We start from the raw sequence: 13006 nt of genomic DNA, 5'->3' as shown, positions 1-13006 counted from the left end.
TGGGTATGTAAGTGGTGGCCGGCCACTCATAGTCACATACACTGTACCATATCACTGACCTTGGCAGAACGGATCACATGGTGTCGAGCAAGGAAAGCCTGGACAATGAAAGGTCAAAGCACAAAAATTGAGCAAGAAGCAGCTGCAATTGTGCAAGAAAGCTTACCGCAGGTTCTCTGTTATAAGCGCCGTGCCCATTTTTCAACACCCCCCCCCCCCCCCCCTCCTCCTCTACCTCGTGCTTATACCGTGCTTGTATATTTCAACCAATAACTCCATACAGAGCAAGACTGAGAAATATGCAGTAGATATCATGCATGCAGCACTGAATTCCACTGGGCCTGTGCTAATAGACCGTGCCACTAATGTCTCAAAAAGCACTCACAGTGTGCTACAGTATTGGACACTGTGCTAGAACTGCAGATCCACACTTATAAATAGACAATACAAGTGCGGTATGACTATCGCTGTGCTCTGCACTTGTGCCAGTGGTCACATACGTCCGTGTGTGTGAACATCCTGGCATCACCGTATTGAGCACATTCTCCGTTTTCTTGCAGCTCTAAGTGCACGGGTTTTCTCCCTGCTCTGGCAAATTCTTCTTGGTGTCCTTCCCAAACCATGGAAATGCAACCACTCTCGCACAATCTGGCACTATTCGTGAACATGGTATGAACATTCTTGGGAGGCGGGTGTAGCAACCAGGCTGATTGGGTTCCTCTTTCCTGTGATATCCAGGCATAATGTTCCTACATGCATCCCCGTACTAGTATTTAGAGAGCACTGGCATGACTGTCCTTGTGACTCTGTGACGCCCGGGATTGTATGGTATGTGCAAGCTGAGCACTAACGTCTTAGAGAGTCCTGGCGCACACAGTGATCTAGAGACCTATAATGCTATAGCATGCAACATAAGAGTGTGTTACCTGGATGTGATAGACAGGTGGATTGACTGGGGTCTGAACCCACAGTCCACACACAGTCTGGGTCACCTAGCTCAACACCGTTCGTGTACCCATCGCCATCGCTATCCACAGTGCATAGACCAGAGCTGTACACGGCGCCATTTTGAACAAAATCTTGACCAAACGGATTGCCACCACCTGACGGACTGCCTCCACATTGCTCAGCATGACCAACGGATTGACAGAAGCTGTCGAGCAAAGCCCAAAAGGAAAGGAAGGAATAAGAATATAATCACGCACCGTGACGTGGTAAGCGACATTGCGTCGTCAGTTGAAAATGCCAAGTCTGTTTGACCTAGAAGACCGCTCCTAAGAAAAGCAACATACCAGCACTTGAAACATTCAATATACCGGTACAGGAGATAAAATGTTGCGATTTCGGTGGTAATACCGGTATGTGCGGAAGGTGGTTGCTCCCAACATTGGAGCACGCTTCCTGCCGCCTGGTCGATACTTGACTTACACCGTGACGACTGCCGTCTGGAGCATACGAGAAGCATGCCGAACATTCGACTCTGAAAACCTGCAATCATTCACGGTGTGATTCACAGGTCAGTGTTTCGAGGAATCCACCCCTCATCTATCGAGCTTGAGTAAGCGAATTGGTCGGCTGGAAGCGCTAGTCCAACGTTCGGAGAAGACACATTCTTCATACATTATGATTGCAATGTTCATTATACCATGCTACTCAACGTAAGCAGGCCACAGCAGTAGCTTACCCTACAAACGATTCACATCCCTTCACATCCCTTCTGCTCACAATATTGAATCCATGTGGATACGACTGAAAAATCTAAAACTAACTTAGTGGTCAGAAGATACCTGACTACGAATCTCCGGCTACAAAAGGCTGTTCCTCTAACCAACGATTTGGTCATCCTCGAGCGCCCTTGGACCGACGACTGGAGCTGCTCGGGCTCAGGTGCTACTTTGCAGCTATAAACTACAGGCTGTGCTATCAACTACGGCAATCTCCTCTTCAAGCAATGACAGTCGCTGGGTATCAGAAGTATTGCTTTTTCTCACATACTTAGGTAGCGAAGTATGAAGCTACCGGTAGATCTACATGACTTTGTAGCCTCCTTTCAGAGTTCATTGTATTTTGAACTAGTTTCGACATCTTGAGCTCAGGAAAGACATCCAACAACAACTAACTATTACTTCCAAGGCAGGCAGACGCGCCAACACACCACCCAACTCGCCGCCTTGATTCATGCTTTAGCGCTAATCGTGTAGTGTATTTGTAGTGTTACTGTGTTGATCAACTGACTGCAAGACTGAGGCAGTGAGGGTGCAAAGTACAAAGTACGCGATCATCAGTCGCGCTGACTCTACACTACAGTCGCGAGCTAGTCTACTCCAGCAGTTCAGGATCAGACCACCATGATCACGGACGGTGACGATCAACACGAGCATGTCGATCGACACGGCGGCTACCAAACTGCAAACATGTATTGTTACAGCCTACACACAGGTGTGACACGACCCCTTTAGGCTTTACCCTGGTTTCACACTCAGAGTCACCATGCTCACCGTGACGGCAACATGACGTTGCCCATTCTATGGAGCTTCATGTTCCGGTTGAGTCTACTAGTAGATCTACAGTGTAATGCCAGTCCCAAATGGACTTTCCCTGGGCCTTGCTCTGGTCAGTTTGGACTACGCTGTCTTATCTCCACTCACCACACCGGCGCATACATGTAGATCTACGTGCAACCGCCACTTCGTCCCCGAGATATATAGGCGTTATCCTTTGGGTAATCCTGAAATAAAGATGGCGGGGCTCGGGGGAGTGGTTGTGTGCTATACCCATGTGTATGGTTCGTACCATACTTTGCCGCGTCCGGTGCACTGCATGGCTGTGTGGGTTACTCTGACGGATCTGAGCATGCAGGATGTCCGATAAATCCTAAATTTCGGCTAAAACTCCCTAATCCTGAGTGACTTGCCGCGGCCTACCTGCCCGGTTCCGTGACGGAGACACCGCTGATGACGATACCTTGGCCACTGGGTGCCGGAATACGACTGACACTTCCTACGTTGGGTAGTCTTGCCTGATAGACAGGAAACGCAATACACTGCTGTCGGTAGAGCAGTTCTACTGAAAACATAGACAACAGCAGCTTCACGTATGGTGTCCCCATGACTGGCTGTGTGGCTTACTCGCGCTACAGCAGGGCACGTAACGCGAAGGGCTCGTTCTTTCACCGCTTTCTTCTAGGCTGATCCCCAAGAATACAACACATGCAGAACGGTAGGCAATTCACAATTCCAAGCCAGTGCAGCTACAAATACAATTGTGGCCAGAAAATGGGCCGCATGCAACTGCGATCTTTCCGTATCAGAGCTTCTTCATTTGCCGTAGTAGCAGCGGCAAGGGTAGAGTCTATGGATTCTGTGCTCGCTGTGGTCGTGATAGTTCAGCCTACGATGATTATGTAAGCATCATGGGTTGACTTAGGGTATGATAACCGGGTACGGGTATGTTAGTTTATGGGTAGCTCTGCTTCTGTACTGCTGTGTTTATACGATCAACAGCTAGGTGCGTTGTGATACCAAGAGTCTTTGGCACAGATCAGAGTCGGTCAGTCTGAGAGTGAGAACGAAGGCCTACCGGTAGTTAGCTAGGGTGTGAGTATAAACAATGTGACACGCCTTCATACTGTTCTACTTTCAAGCATTGTTCAAGGCGTTGGAAGAACACTACAGCCTAAAGATTGCACTGAGCGTGATAAATCATTAAAACACACTAATTACAACACACTAGCATTACAGGTCGCCAGCAAGCTTGAAGTGAACGTCGGACTTGACCCTTTCACAGTGTCGGCCTTTGGGCTTAGCTGAGCAAGTGGCAGCAAGGAGGCACTTCAGCCCCTGCATAGAGCGGGGGTGCTTCTTCAATAGCCCCAAACTGCCCAAGACCGATAGGCTCGGATTGCCACACCACCGGGACTATTCCAGTCACAAACACGGATAGGATTTTAATAATCATAATCAGGCTACAGCGTGCTGCAGCCGTGCAGGGCATCTCCCAACTCCTATCCCTGGACTTGTACTACATCACTCATACAACGTTGCACATGATGTAGCGACTGGCTAGTGCTCCGCTCGCCCATCACTTCTCCTTCTACCAATGTACTTCAAAGTAGAATAGTACCATCTTATTCTACATGACTACAAGTACATCCATAACAGCAGGGTATGCTATGAAGCTGTCTCACTCATATTGGCTCATAGCTGGTCCACACTGAGGATCATGAGGGAGTTGTACAAACTCCCTGTCTAGGACCCCGCAGTAGGCCCCGAATGTCCACCCGTTAAATGCAGGGAGCGGAATTTACTTCCGCTCCTTGATGACGAGCGCTCTGACCGCGGTTTCCCCAGCAACCTACACAGAAAGCATGCATGAAGCACCTACTGTCGACATGTCCTAGACTACAATGTCATGTCATGTTCTGGAATGTTCCGGCTGGTAACCCAACCATTGCATTGTGACTGAAAGACAAGAAGATCCTATGGCGTACCGGATCCACGCAGCAGGTATGGGCACGGGTGGGTCAAGAACTACCCTCGACTCCCCTTCTCGTAGGTCGCCATGTAGACCTACCACCTCATGATCAGCATTATTTCTTATCCCTTTGGAGTCCATAGCTTTTTTGCTTCCTCGGAATTTGTGGCAGTGACGAAAATGTGCTTATAGAGGAGAGAATACTAGTCTGAGATCAGCTCAACCAACCAGAGGACCAAAGGCCTAACTAAGGTCCAGATAATTTACTGCATCCACACTCTTACCCTTGTGACAAGAAGCAAGTTCCCAATTGACTGTCAATTGCAGCATTGTTAGGAAAACCCATCCGCTTCTAAGCAGGACTGCTACTCACATCTCTCATTTCCAAACCACGGTCTCAGACCAACCCACTGATTGCCACGGCATCCCGGACTCCGTTTGCATTCAAATTCGTATACTGCCAGGAACCCATGCAACGCATCCCAGCCAGACTGATAGTCTCTCATCCTGTTTCTAACTCTATTGGATAGTAAGTTATACAGCTCCAAGCATACACCTGTATCATAACGGCGCTATGTATTTCTAGAAAACGCCATAGTTGTCTCAAGAATCACAGCAAGAATTAGGAAGGAAAACAGAATCATCGGCTTACCCAGTAGTGAATGGCAGCGAGAATTGGAGTGGCGGTGGTTTACCCAAAATAATTTGTTTCTGATAGGAAGCTGCCGGAAGCGTCCAAACGGACTAAAAGAACAACAGGGTATACATGTAAAACGGGCCGAGACACAGGTATTTGGTTATGATGCAACGGTGGGAAATCTGCACTCAGTGAGTTGGCATAGGAGGGCAGAAAACTTTAGTGAATGATTGCTGTGGAAGTAGGATTAGTCAGTGTAGAATACAATATCTTAATCTACTCAAAATTGGATATACAAGACTTACATAGTTCTGAAAAAAGACTTTTAAAAAATACTTTCAAGGAAAATAGAGACATAATAATATTATGGTTCACAACTTCACATGCTACGTGAAGTACCGGTAATCCTGTTCAGATGTCGAGTCACTGATCGATCTGAAGAAACAGCAACATGCTCCTCATACTCACAATCCATGATCCAGCAAGAGCAGAGCCACCTGGAAACCGGGTCACATAGTCCCCATATCAAACGTCTCATCTTAGCAAAAAGAGCAATCGGCTATGTCAGATCAATCACTCTTTTTCGTACAGAACGTGACTGTATGCACATGCTTGTGGGGCTGTTTAGAACTGGCTCCTTTCGCACACTCAGTGAAGCAAATGCAAAGGTCCTGAAAGGTGCCCAGCATCCGCTTGAAATTGAGTTACACTTACAGTCCCTACCAGAGACTGAGTCACCGAGTTGCAAGAACATGTAGCAACATGATCCTGATTGCAACAATCCTCCGTGTAGCCTCGCATGCCACTGGAGCTTAACACCACTGTTACGAGCGTGCGCACTCTGTGATTCGGAATCCATCGATAGGCAATCAGCATGTTGCTGTGATCAATATGCTGCACCAATGCATCACCCAATTCGACTCATAATCAAGCGGATGTTCAGTATGCTGCTGGAAGCTTTGCGGTGCGCGTGACAGCAGCAGATACCCGAGCATCGTCACCGTGTAGCCAAGATGGCAATTCCACTATTGCAAATCAGCTTCGAGGCACAACAATGGTAGCCTGTCGGTGCGCTACTTCACCATTTTCTCAAACACAGCCAACGTCGCCTTGATGCTCCTCCTGTTGTAAGAAAACTTGTCAAGGAAGACATGAAAATACGATAGCATTTCTAAACCCTCTGCTGCAAGCACAGCCTGCACTACTAAAAGCCAAGTGACTTCGAGAGTATGAGCAGAGCGGTGCTATTAACCCCAACGTCCACTACCTACAAGCTTGGAAGACATGTTCTCCGGATGGCAGTCGTGAGTTAGTCAAGTGCCGGGTTCGGCAGGAAGCGTGTGCTCCACGTAGGAGTAGCCAACTTTACTCACTACCTAGCATTGATACGTTGTATTGGATGTATGTTTGGGGGGGGGGGGTACCAACATCAGGACGTTGCCTTTGTGGGTGGATTCGTCAAGTTTGGCGAAAAGGATTGTAACAGAAATTCATGACTGATCTCTTCAAGGAATACAGAGAGCCGGCATCCATTTGAGAAACAAGCCACCACCATAGCCTCCTCCCCGGCACATAACAAATCTTACGGGCAAGGAACACACCTACAAGAACATTTAGATACTACAACATAGTCCACAACAAATTTGAAAAATGCCTTCACACGCTCCCATGCATTGCATTGCTAAGTAACTGTGCTGAAGACATTATGAATAGAAACCAAAGAACACTTCACTGAATGGCATCTACCATGGTTATGCCCATATACAATGATCACACAGCAATGTCTCAACCAAGTTCTTTTCCGCTGTTACTCAGAGTTTCGTGTGAAACACTCGTCAGACTGCAGCTGTCTGATGAGTGTTTCACACGAAACTCTGAGTAACGGCGGAAAAGAACTTGGTTGAGACATTGCTGGTTATGTCTATATACACATACGTGAACATCTGCACAGCATAGCACAGTGTAGGAGGATACAGTTGATCGGACAGTGCATACACATACTGCATGTTCTGTGAGATTTTCTCGCAGTACATTATAAGCTGATACATCATCTTCACCAAACCACCACAAGAATAGCAGCAGCAGCAATGACAACAACGACAGCAACGACAACAACGACAACAACGACAACAACAACAACAACAACAACAACAACAACAACAACAACAACAACAACAACAACAACAACAACAACAACAACAGCAGCAGCAGCAGCAGCAGCAGCAGCAGCAAACAAACACAACACAAACAAACACGCACAGGCACAAAGCATGACGTTAGGAACACATTCCAGTTTCCATCCAACAAACTTTCCTCAGCCATTCGCCATAATAATATTGACACATCTGACACGGTAGTAAAATACAGTCAAACCTCTTTAGGATGAACATCACGGGACCGATGACATTTGTTCGCAATAACAGGAGTTCTTCTTATCCATATGTTTTACCCAGTGAATACACAGGGTTTTATCCAATACAGTTACGAATACTAGTTCTTCTAAGGCAAACATTTGTCTTATCAGTGTTCTTTCTAACGAGGTTTCACTGTATATCAAATAAATACCGGGGAAAGGTAGTCTGCTGCTGAAGGCTGTCGTGTGAACACTAAGAGTCAAGGCAGGATTGCGTGAATACAACCACACAGTGCCAGAGCAAATGTTTGCTTGTGCCATCCTGCTCATTGAACAACATGTGCTGTAATCTAACTACCGTAGAATCCCGCGGATAAGCCCACCCGCGTATAAGCCCATGCCCGCGCATAAGCCCAGGGAAAGTTCGAACATCACAAGGCTTCGTCGTACAAGCCCATGGGCCTAAATTGTACCATGAGTCCATAAATTATGGACTCTTGGTCGTACCATGTACATGTATGATGATTGTACATGTACGTAGTACGAGTGTTTAGGGTTTTTTTTTTTGTTGTACATTTCAACACAATCATCGGTTGCTTTTGTATGCACAGTGGCTTTCAGCAATGTACTTCTCACTTCATTGGCACTTTTCAATAGCACAATGTTGGTGTCGGCGTATAAGCCCATGCCCGCGTATAAGCCCATGTTCTTGTATAAGCCCACCGAAATGTCCTTGTGAAACAGATAAGCCCATGGGCTTATCCGCGGGATTCTACGGTACTTCAGTAGTCTGCAGGGCATTTATTGAACCCAGCCCCAGACCTGCAAACACTGGTGCAGGGCACTGATGCAAGGTACCAACTTACTCACCAGACCCGTTTGCCTGGAGCGCAACTCTTGCATGTATAATTCAGGCCGGCAAGTCCATGCTAACTGTACTTCACAGTATATGTCGTGCTGTTGATGAGAATCCAAAGTCACATGACTACTTACAGAATTGGTAAGTGATCAAGAATAACCCTTTTACTATTAGGCTATTACTAAACTAGAATTAGTACCTGAATGGTTTCATCCACATTATCACCAAGGTCATCAACGGCACCACCGTAAGCACCAACACAGACCCGGGTTTTGCCAGAAATCTGATGACAAAGGGAGAGAAAGAGGGAGAAAGAGAGAGAGAGAGAGAGAGAGAGAGAGAGAGAGAGAGAGAGAGAGAGAGAGAGGAGGTTGAGGAGGAGGATGGAAGAGAGGCAGACAGACACACAGTCAGATAGAGAAGTAGAATGCCCGGAGATATGGCACTCGTCTTGTTGCACTGCAGCTCTTATACAGAAACCCGGCAACATGTTGCTGGCGGATCCTATGAGGCTAGGGCAAACAGAAATTGGTCTAAAACCTAAACTAGCGCTATTGGCAAGGTCACTTTCGAATGTCCACTATAATTATGTAGTTGATTCACAATACGCATAGCTGAACAACACGACTACTTCAAGTACAGTAGCGGCATGTAGGCTCTTACAGCATGTAAGTTGGCAGTGATGCTTCCCATCATGTGATGCAGGCTCTCCGCGATGTGACCCGTGGTGGCTTCCATTGCTGCCAGTGCATTCGGGTTAGGCATATCTACCAGCTCCTATGACATAAGAGTCAATAAAAGTATACACAGCAGCAGCAGCAGCAGATGTAGATATTATCAACATTTTAGATTTCTCCAGTGATCGTATAGATGCAGGCAACTTATTCCAGAGAGCGGGTCCCATATTCGACATGCCTTACCTTATTATAAATTCTTTTATAGAGCCCTGGAGCTGTCCCTCCTTCAAGACGGTCACTCTTGCTGTGTGAACATGTTTTTGCATCTATACGATCACTGGAGAAACCAGGTCAATTCCGGACCGCTCTTTTATCCCACCTGAAAATTCACTGACTAACGTTGCTCACTGATCAAATAATTATGTAATCTTTCCTCTGCTGTCTTAAAAACCCTACTCTATTTTTCTTTTCTTTTTTAATCTTTTCCTTTTTCGTTATATTTGTGTGCCTGTAGTCGATCTCATGTAATACGGCAACACTCCCTGTTTGTTCTTCGACATTAAATAAACCAGTCCAATCCAATACGGGACCAGTTTCACAGGAAGCGGGCGGACATGGCCACCTCGGTCTAACCAACCAAGGCACTAGCTTTGAGCCCGTATAACCTGCAGTCTGATTATCAGAACACTAAAGTCACGTGGAATATCATCCATTACTGTCACCCCACGGCAACCTGGCTAAAACGATGTCCATACTGTACAGACCGTGGCTTACCTCATCACTCATGGACACTTGGGTAAATGCATTCACCAGGTCTTCTTCTGCAAACATTACCGTGATTCAGTAAACACACACACACACACACACACACACATCCTGACTCACATCCTATCACAGTCTACAGCAGCAAGCCTCATCAAGCCTTCGACTTGTCTTCACCTGGACCAACACTGATACACCCCCCAAAACCACAGCACTTTGAAGTTTGAACACAGCAGGAAACTGCCTTCTTATTACCAAGTAGTAGGTGTTTGTCATACTTGGGCAGTGCACATGTCACATAGCACCAAGTGGCCCTGCATACCGACTACAATAGAGTCAGGGGCGTACCGGGGGGGAGGGGAGGCCCCCCGGGGAGGGATCGAGGGGTGCGGACGACCCCCCCCCCCCCCAGATTCTCGTCCCGCACTGCACGTGCATACGCATAGAGTACCGGTATCGTGATATCTACGCGCTACACGGTTACATGCACGCTGATGTAACCCCCCCCCCCTTTGCAGAACCCTGCGTACCGTATTTTTCGGAGTATAGTGCGCACCTTTGTATAACGCGCACCCCCAATCTTCATTGGGGGTGCGCACTTCAATCTTCATTGAAGTACATGCATTTCATATTCGGAGCATAGTGCGCACCTGCGATTTAGGGTCTAAAGTAGCACATCTAAAGTGCGCACTATACTCCGGAAAATACGGTATGCCCCCGAGTGTGTGCTTCTCCTACTTCACTCTCCAGCAATGCTTCTGCGTCTCCAGCTCCTGTCTTCGGTTGAGCCTCGCTTGGCTTTGTCCTGACCCTTGGCTTTGTCCTGACCCCATTTGACCCATTTGACACATTTGAGAACATATAACCCACTAAGGCACTATAACCAGGACTCGCTCAGCCGTCCTACAGTGCTGTCGGCGGCCGAAGAACTGGGCGGGAGGGGGGGGGGGGGGGCAGTCTCCTAGCCTAGATCGTTCTTATTTTCATGTATTACAGTCTATGCACAGTTGAGTCACCGCGTATACATTGGGATCCTGTGCTTGGTGAAATTCTAGCCTGGTCGTTCTTTGGCGCCCGACAGTACCGTAATCCAAAACGAAACCATGCTAGATGGAGTTAACGCTCTCCCTGTCGTTTATAATATTTACATGCTCGTGCTCATGTGCATGTCGTGTGCGTGCGTGTGTGTGTGTGTGTGCTTTTGTGAGTGTGTGTGTGTGTGTGTGTGTGTGTGTGTGTGTGTACCTTTGTATTTCCTGAGTTTAGCCAGTGCAGGTGCCAGTTGTATTTCACTGTCACTGATTACTTCAAATGAAGGGCTGTTCGGCGAGGGAAAGTCAGATGGCCCGCAGCTAGTGATGGCGTGCTGTAGCTCTGCCACTCCGTCCTGTTCCCAGCTCATCTTTGAAGGCAGTCCACCGTCCGTCTCGTCGCCGCCACTGGCTGTCGGTTGAGCAGCTCCATGATCTCTCGAAGCGGCAAAGTGCGCCTCCCGTCGCGTTGCTGCAAGACTGCCTTTGATATCGATCGGTGGGTGCATTGGTTTGCCACTTGTCTGAGAAAATGAAGCTGCTTGTGACGAGTCGTCTCCAGCACAGTGATCGGACATGTTTGGTAGCTGAAATTCGGACGCTCGCTGAGTGCGAGCTGTTCTTCGATACCAACCAATTATTACTTGTCGCGGCCTACGATACCGGCAGCGTCGGACTCAGTAGTACTGGTAGTAGGGGAACAACAGCTAAGGCATCTCGATGTGATACTCAGGTTTGCTAGCAGCCCAGCCCAGGAAACGGTAGATTTCATGCAGGCACTGAAGTGTTCTCAAATACCAAAAACATCGAACCTTTCAGATCGGCCACGACAGGCGTAGCATAAACTACGCTGTCAACACAACTGCACGAAAACCATGTCCATGATCACCATCAAGATCAAGCTCATGAGTCATGTAGCTGGAACCAAGAGTACATGAAACTCTTGCTGGAACCACCAACACGATTTTTGCAATATATTATAAAAATAATCGCGTTCCACGCCATATTCTGTCACCATGGTACCGTAGCCTAGTATTAGTAGTAAGCCTGAATTCAAGGAATTGAAGCACAAGATAGCGGCCAGGTACTAGGTATGTATTGTAGGGAGTAGTAAAGCCGGGCTTTTACTTTTTAGTTTTTATTTACGACTCCCTGGTCTACACTCACAGTCTACAGTACAGTCGTTGACTCAATGGGTCATTGTACAGTGTGTGTGTGTGTGTGTGTGTGTGTGTGTGTGTGTGTGTGTGTGTGTGTGTGTCACTGTGTGCGTGTTTGCGTGTGTGTGTCACGATCACGGTGTATGTGTGTGTGTCACAGTGTGTGTGTGTGTGTGTGTGTGTGTGTGTGTGTGTGTGTGTGTGTGTGTGTGTGTGTGTGTGTGTGTGCGTGTCACAGTGTGTGTACGCGAGCGGCTCCACAATCCAGTGTGTCGTTACTATTAGCTTTCATGGCTGAGGTTGTTGGTATACAGGTGTGCATTGGTGATCGATTCACATGGCTTCGCAGGTTGTGTGGATTGGGCAGTTATCTGGCACTTTATCTGTCTCATTCAGATCTTGTCCGCTATCGTTGCTATAAGTATAATACTAGTAATATAAGGGAAAATCTGTGGGTGCACATCCAGTGCATTTTCAGATTTGCGTGCTTCTCTTGCGACGGGTGTATACATGGTACATGGTACGCGCACGCATGTGTGTGTGTGTATGTGTGTGTGTGTGTGTGTGTGTGTGTGTGTGTGTGTGTGTGTGTGTGTGTGTGTGTGTGTGTGTGTGTGTGTGTGTGTGTTTCCTCAACAAGTGTTGTTTGGGGAGCTCGAGGCAACCAGACCACAGCATGGGCCAAAGAAGCGTTGGCGAGACACGATTGTCGGTGATCTGCGCTTACTGGATATTCTGGAGTCCGAGTGGTACCGGCTCGCACAAGATCACCCGGAATGGCGCAGGAGGGTCCATCAACATCGTCTTCCTCCCCCGGCACCGAAGGACTTTCACTGCACATGCGGCAGAGCGTTAAGGAGACGTGGCGATTTGAAGCGTCACCTCAAGTACTGCCCAACTCAGTAGCCTATCATCTCCACTGGAGATGGGGCGTCAAAGGTCAAGGTCAAGGTGTGTGTGTGGTGTGTGTGTGGTGTGTGTGTGTGTGGTGTGTGTGGTGTGTGTGGTGTGTGTGTGTGTGTGTGTGTGTGTGTGTGTGTGTGTGTGTGTGTGT

The 13006-nt window shown here is 47.7% G+C and overlaps 2 protein-coding genes across 3 annotated transcripts in view; both read right to left on the bottom strand.

Moving 5' to 3' along the window:
* The window catches only part of LOC135809438 (mucin-2-like), a 30404-nt gene extending 27131 nt beyond the window's left edge, over positions 1-3273 (bottom strand). Inside the window, exons 1-3 of the mRNA XM_065322788.1 lie at positions 2925-3273; positions 927-1153; positions 60-98 (exon numbers count right to left, since the gene is read on the bottom strand). Coding sequence (XP_065178860.1) covers positions 60-98; positions 927-1153; positions 2925-3109 — 451 coding nt within the window. The 5' untranslated portion in view covers positions 3110-3273. The remainder of the gene's footprint in view (positions 1-59; positions 99-926; positions 1154-2924) is intronic.
* A 1761-nt stretch (positions 3274-5034) lies between these two features.
* On the bottom strand, positions 5035-11664 carry LOC135809437 (uncharacterized). Of its 2 annotated transcripts, XR_010552197.1 has the most exons (7): positions 11007-11664; positions 9774-9820; positions 8986-9099; positions 8522-8605; positions 7085-7161; positions 5930-6232; positions 5035-5893 (listed from the first exon to the last, which is right to left on the bottom strand). XR_010552197.1 is itself a non-coding variant. In XM_065322787.1 (6 exons), exons 1-6 carry the CDS (start codon positions 11368-11370, stop codon positions 6184-6186), a joined length of 735 nt encoding a protein of 244 aa, XP_065178859.1. In that variant the 5' UTR covers positions 11371-11664; the 3' UTR covers positions 5035-6183. The 2 variants fall into 2 exon arrangements, 1 of the variants encoding a protein (XP_065178859.1); XM_065322787.1 differs by having other exon boundaries at positions 5035-6232.
* Positions 11665-13006: the final 1342 nt, after the last annotated feature.

This window comes from Sycon ciliatum, chromosome 2, assembly GCF_964019385.1.
Source record: "Sycon ciliatum chromosome 2, ocSycCili1.1, whole genome shotgun sequence".
NCBI lineage: Eukaryota > Metazoa > Porifera > Calcarea > Leucosolenida > Sycettidae > Sycon > Sycon ciliatum.
This window is presented reverse-complemented; position numbering and strand designations above follow the sequence as displayed.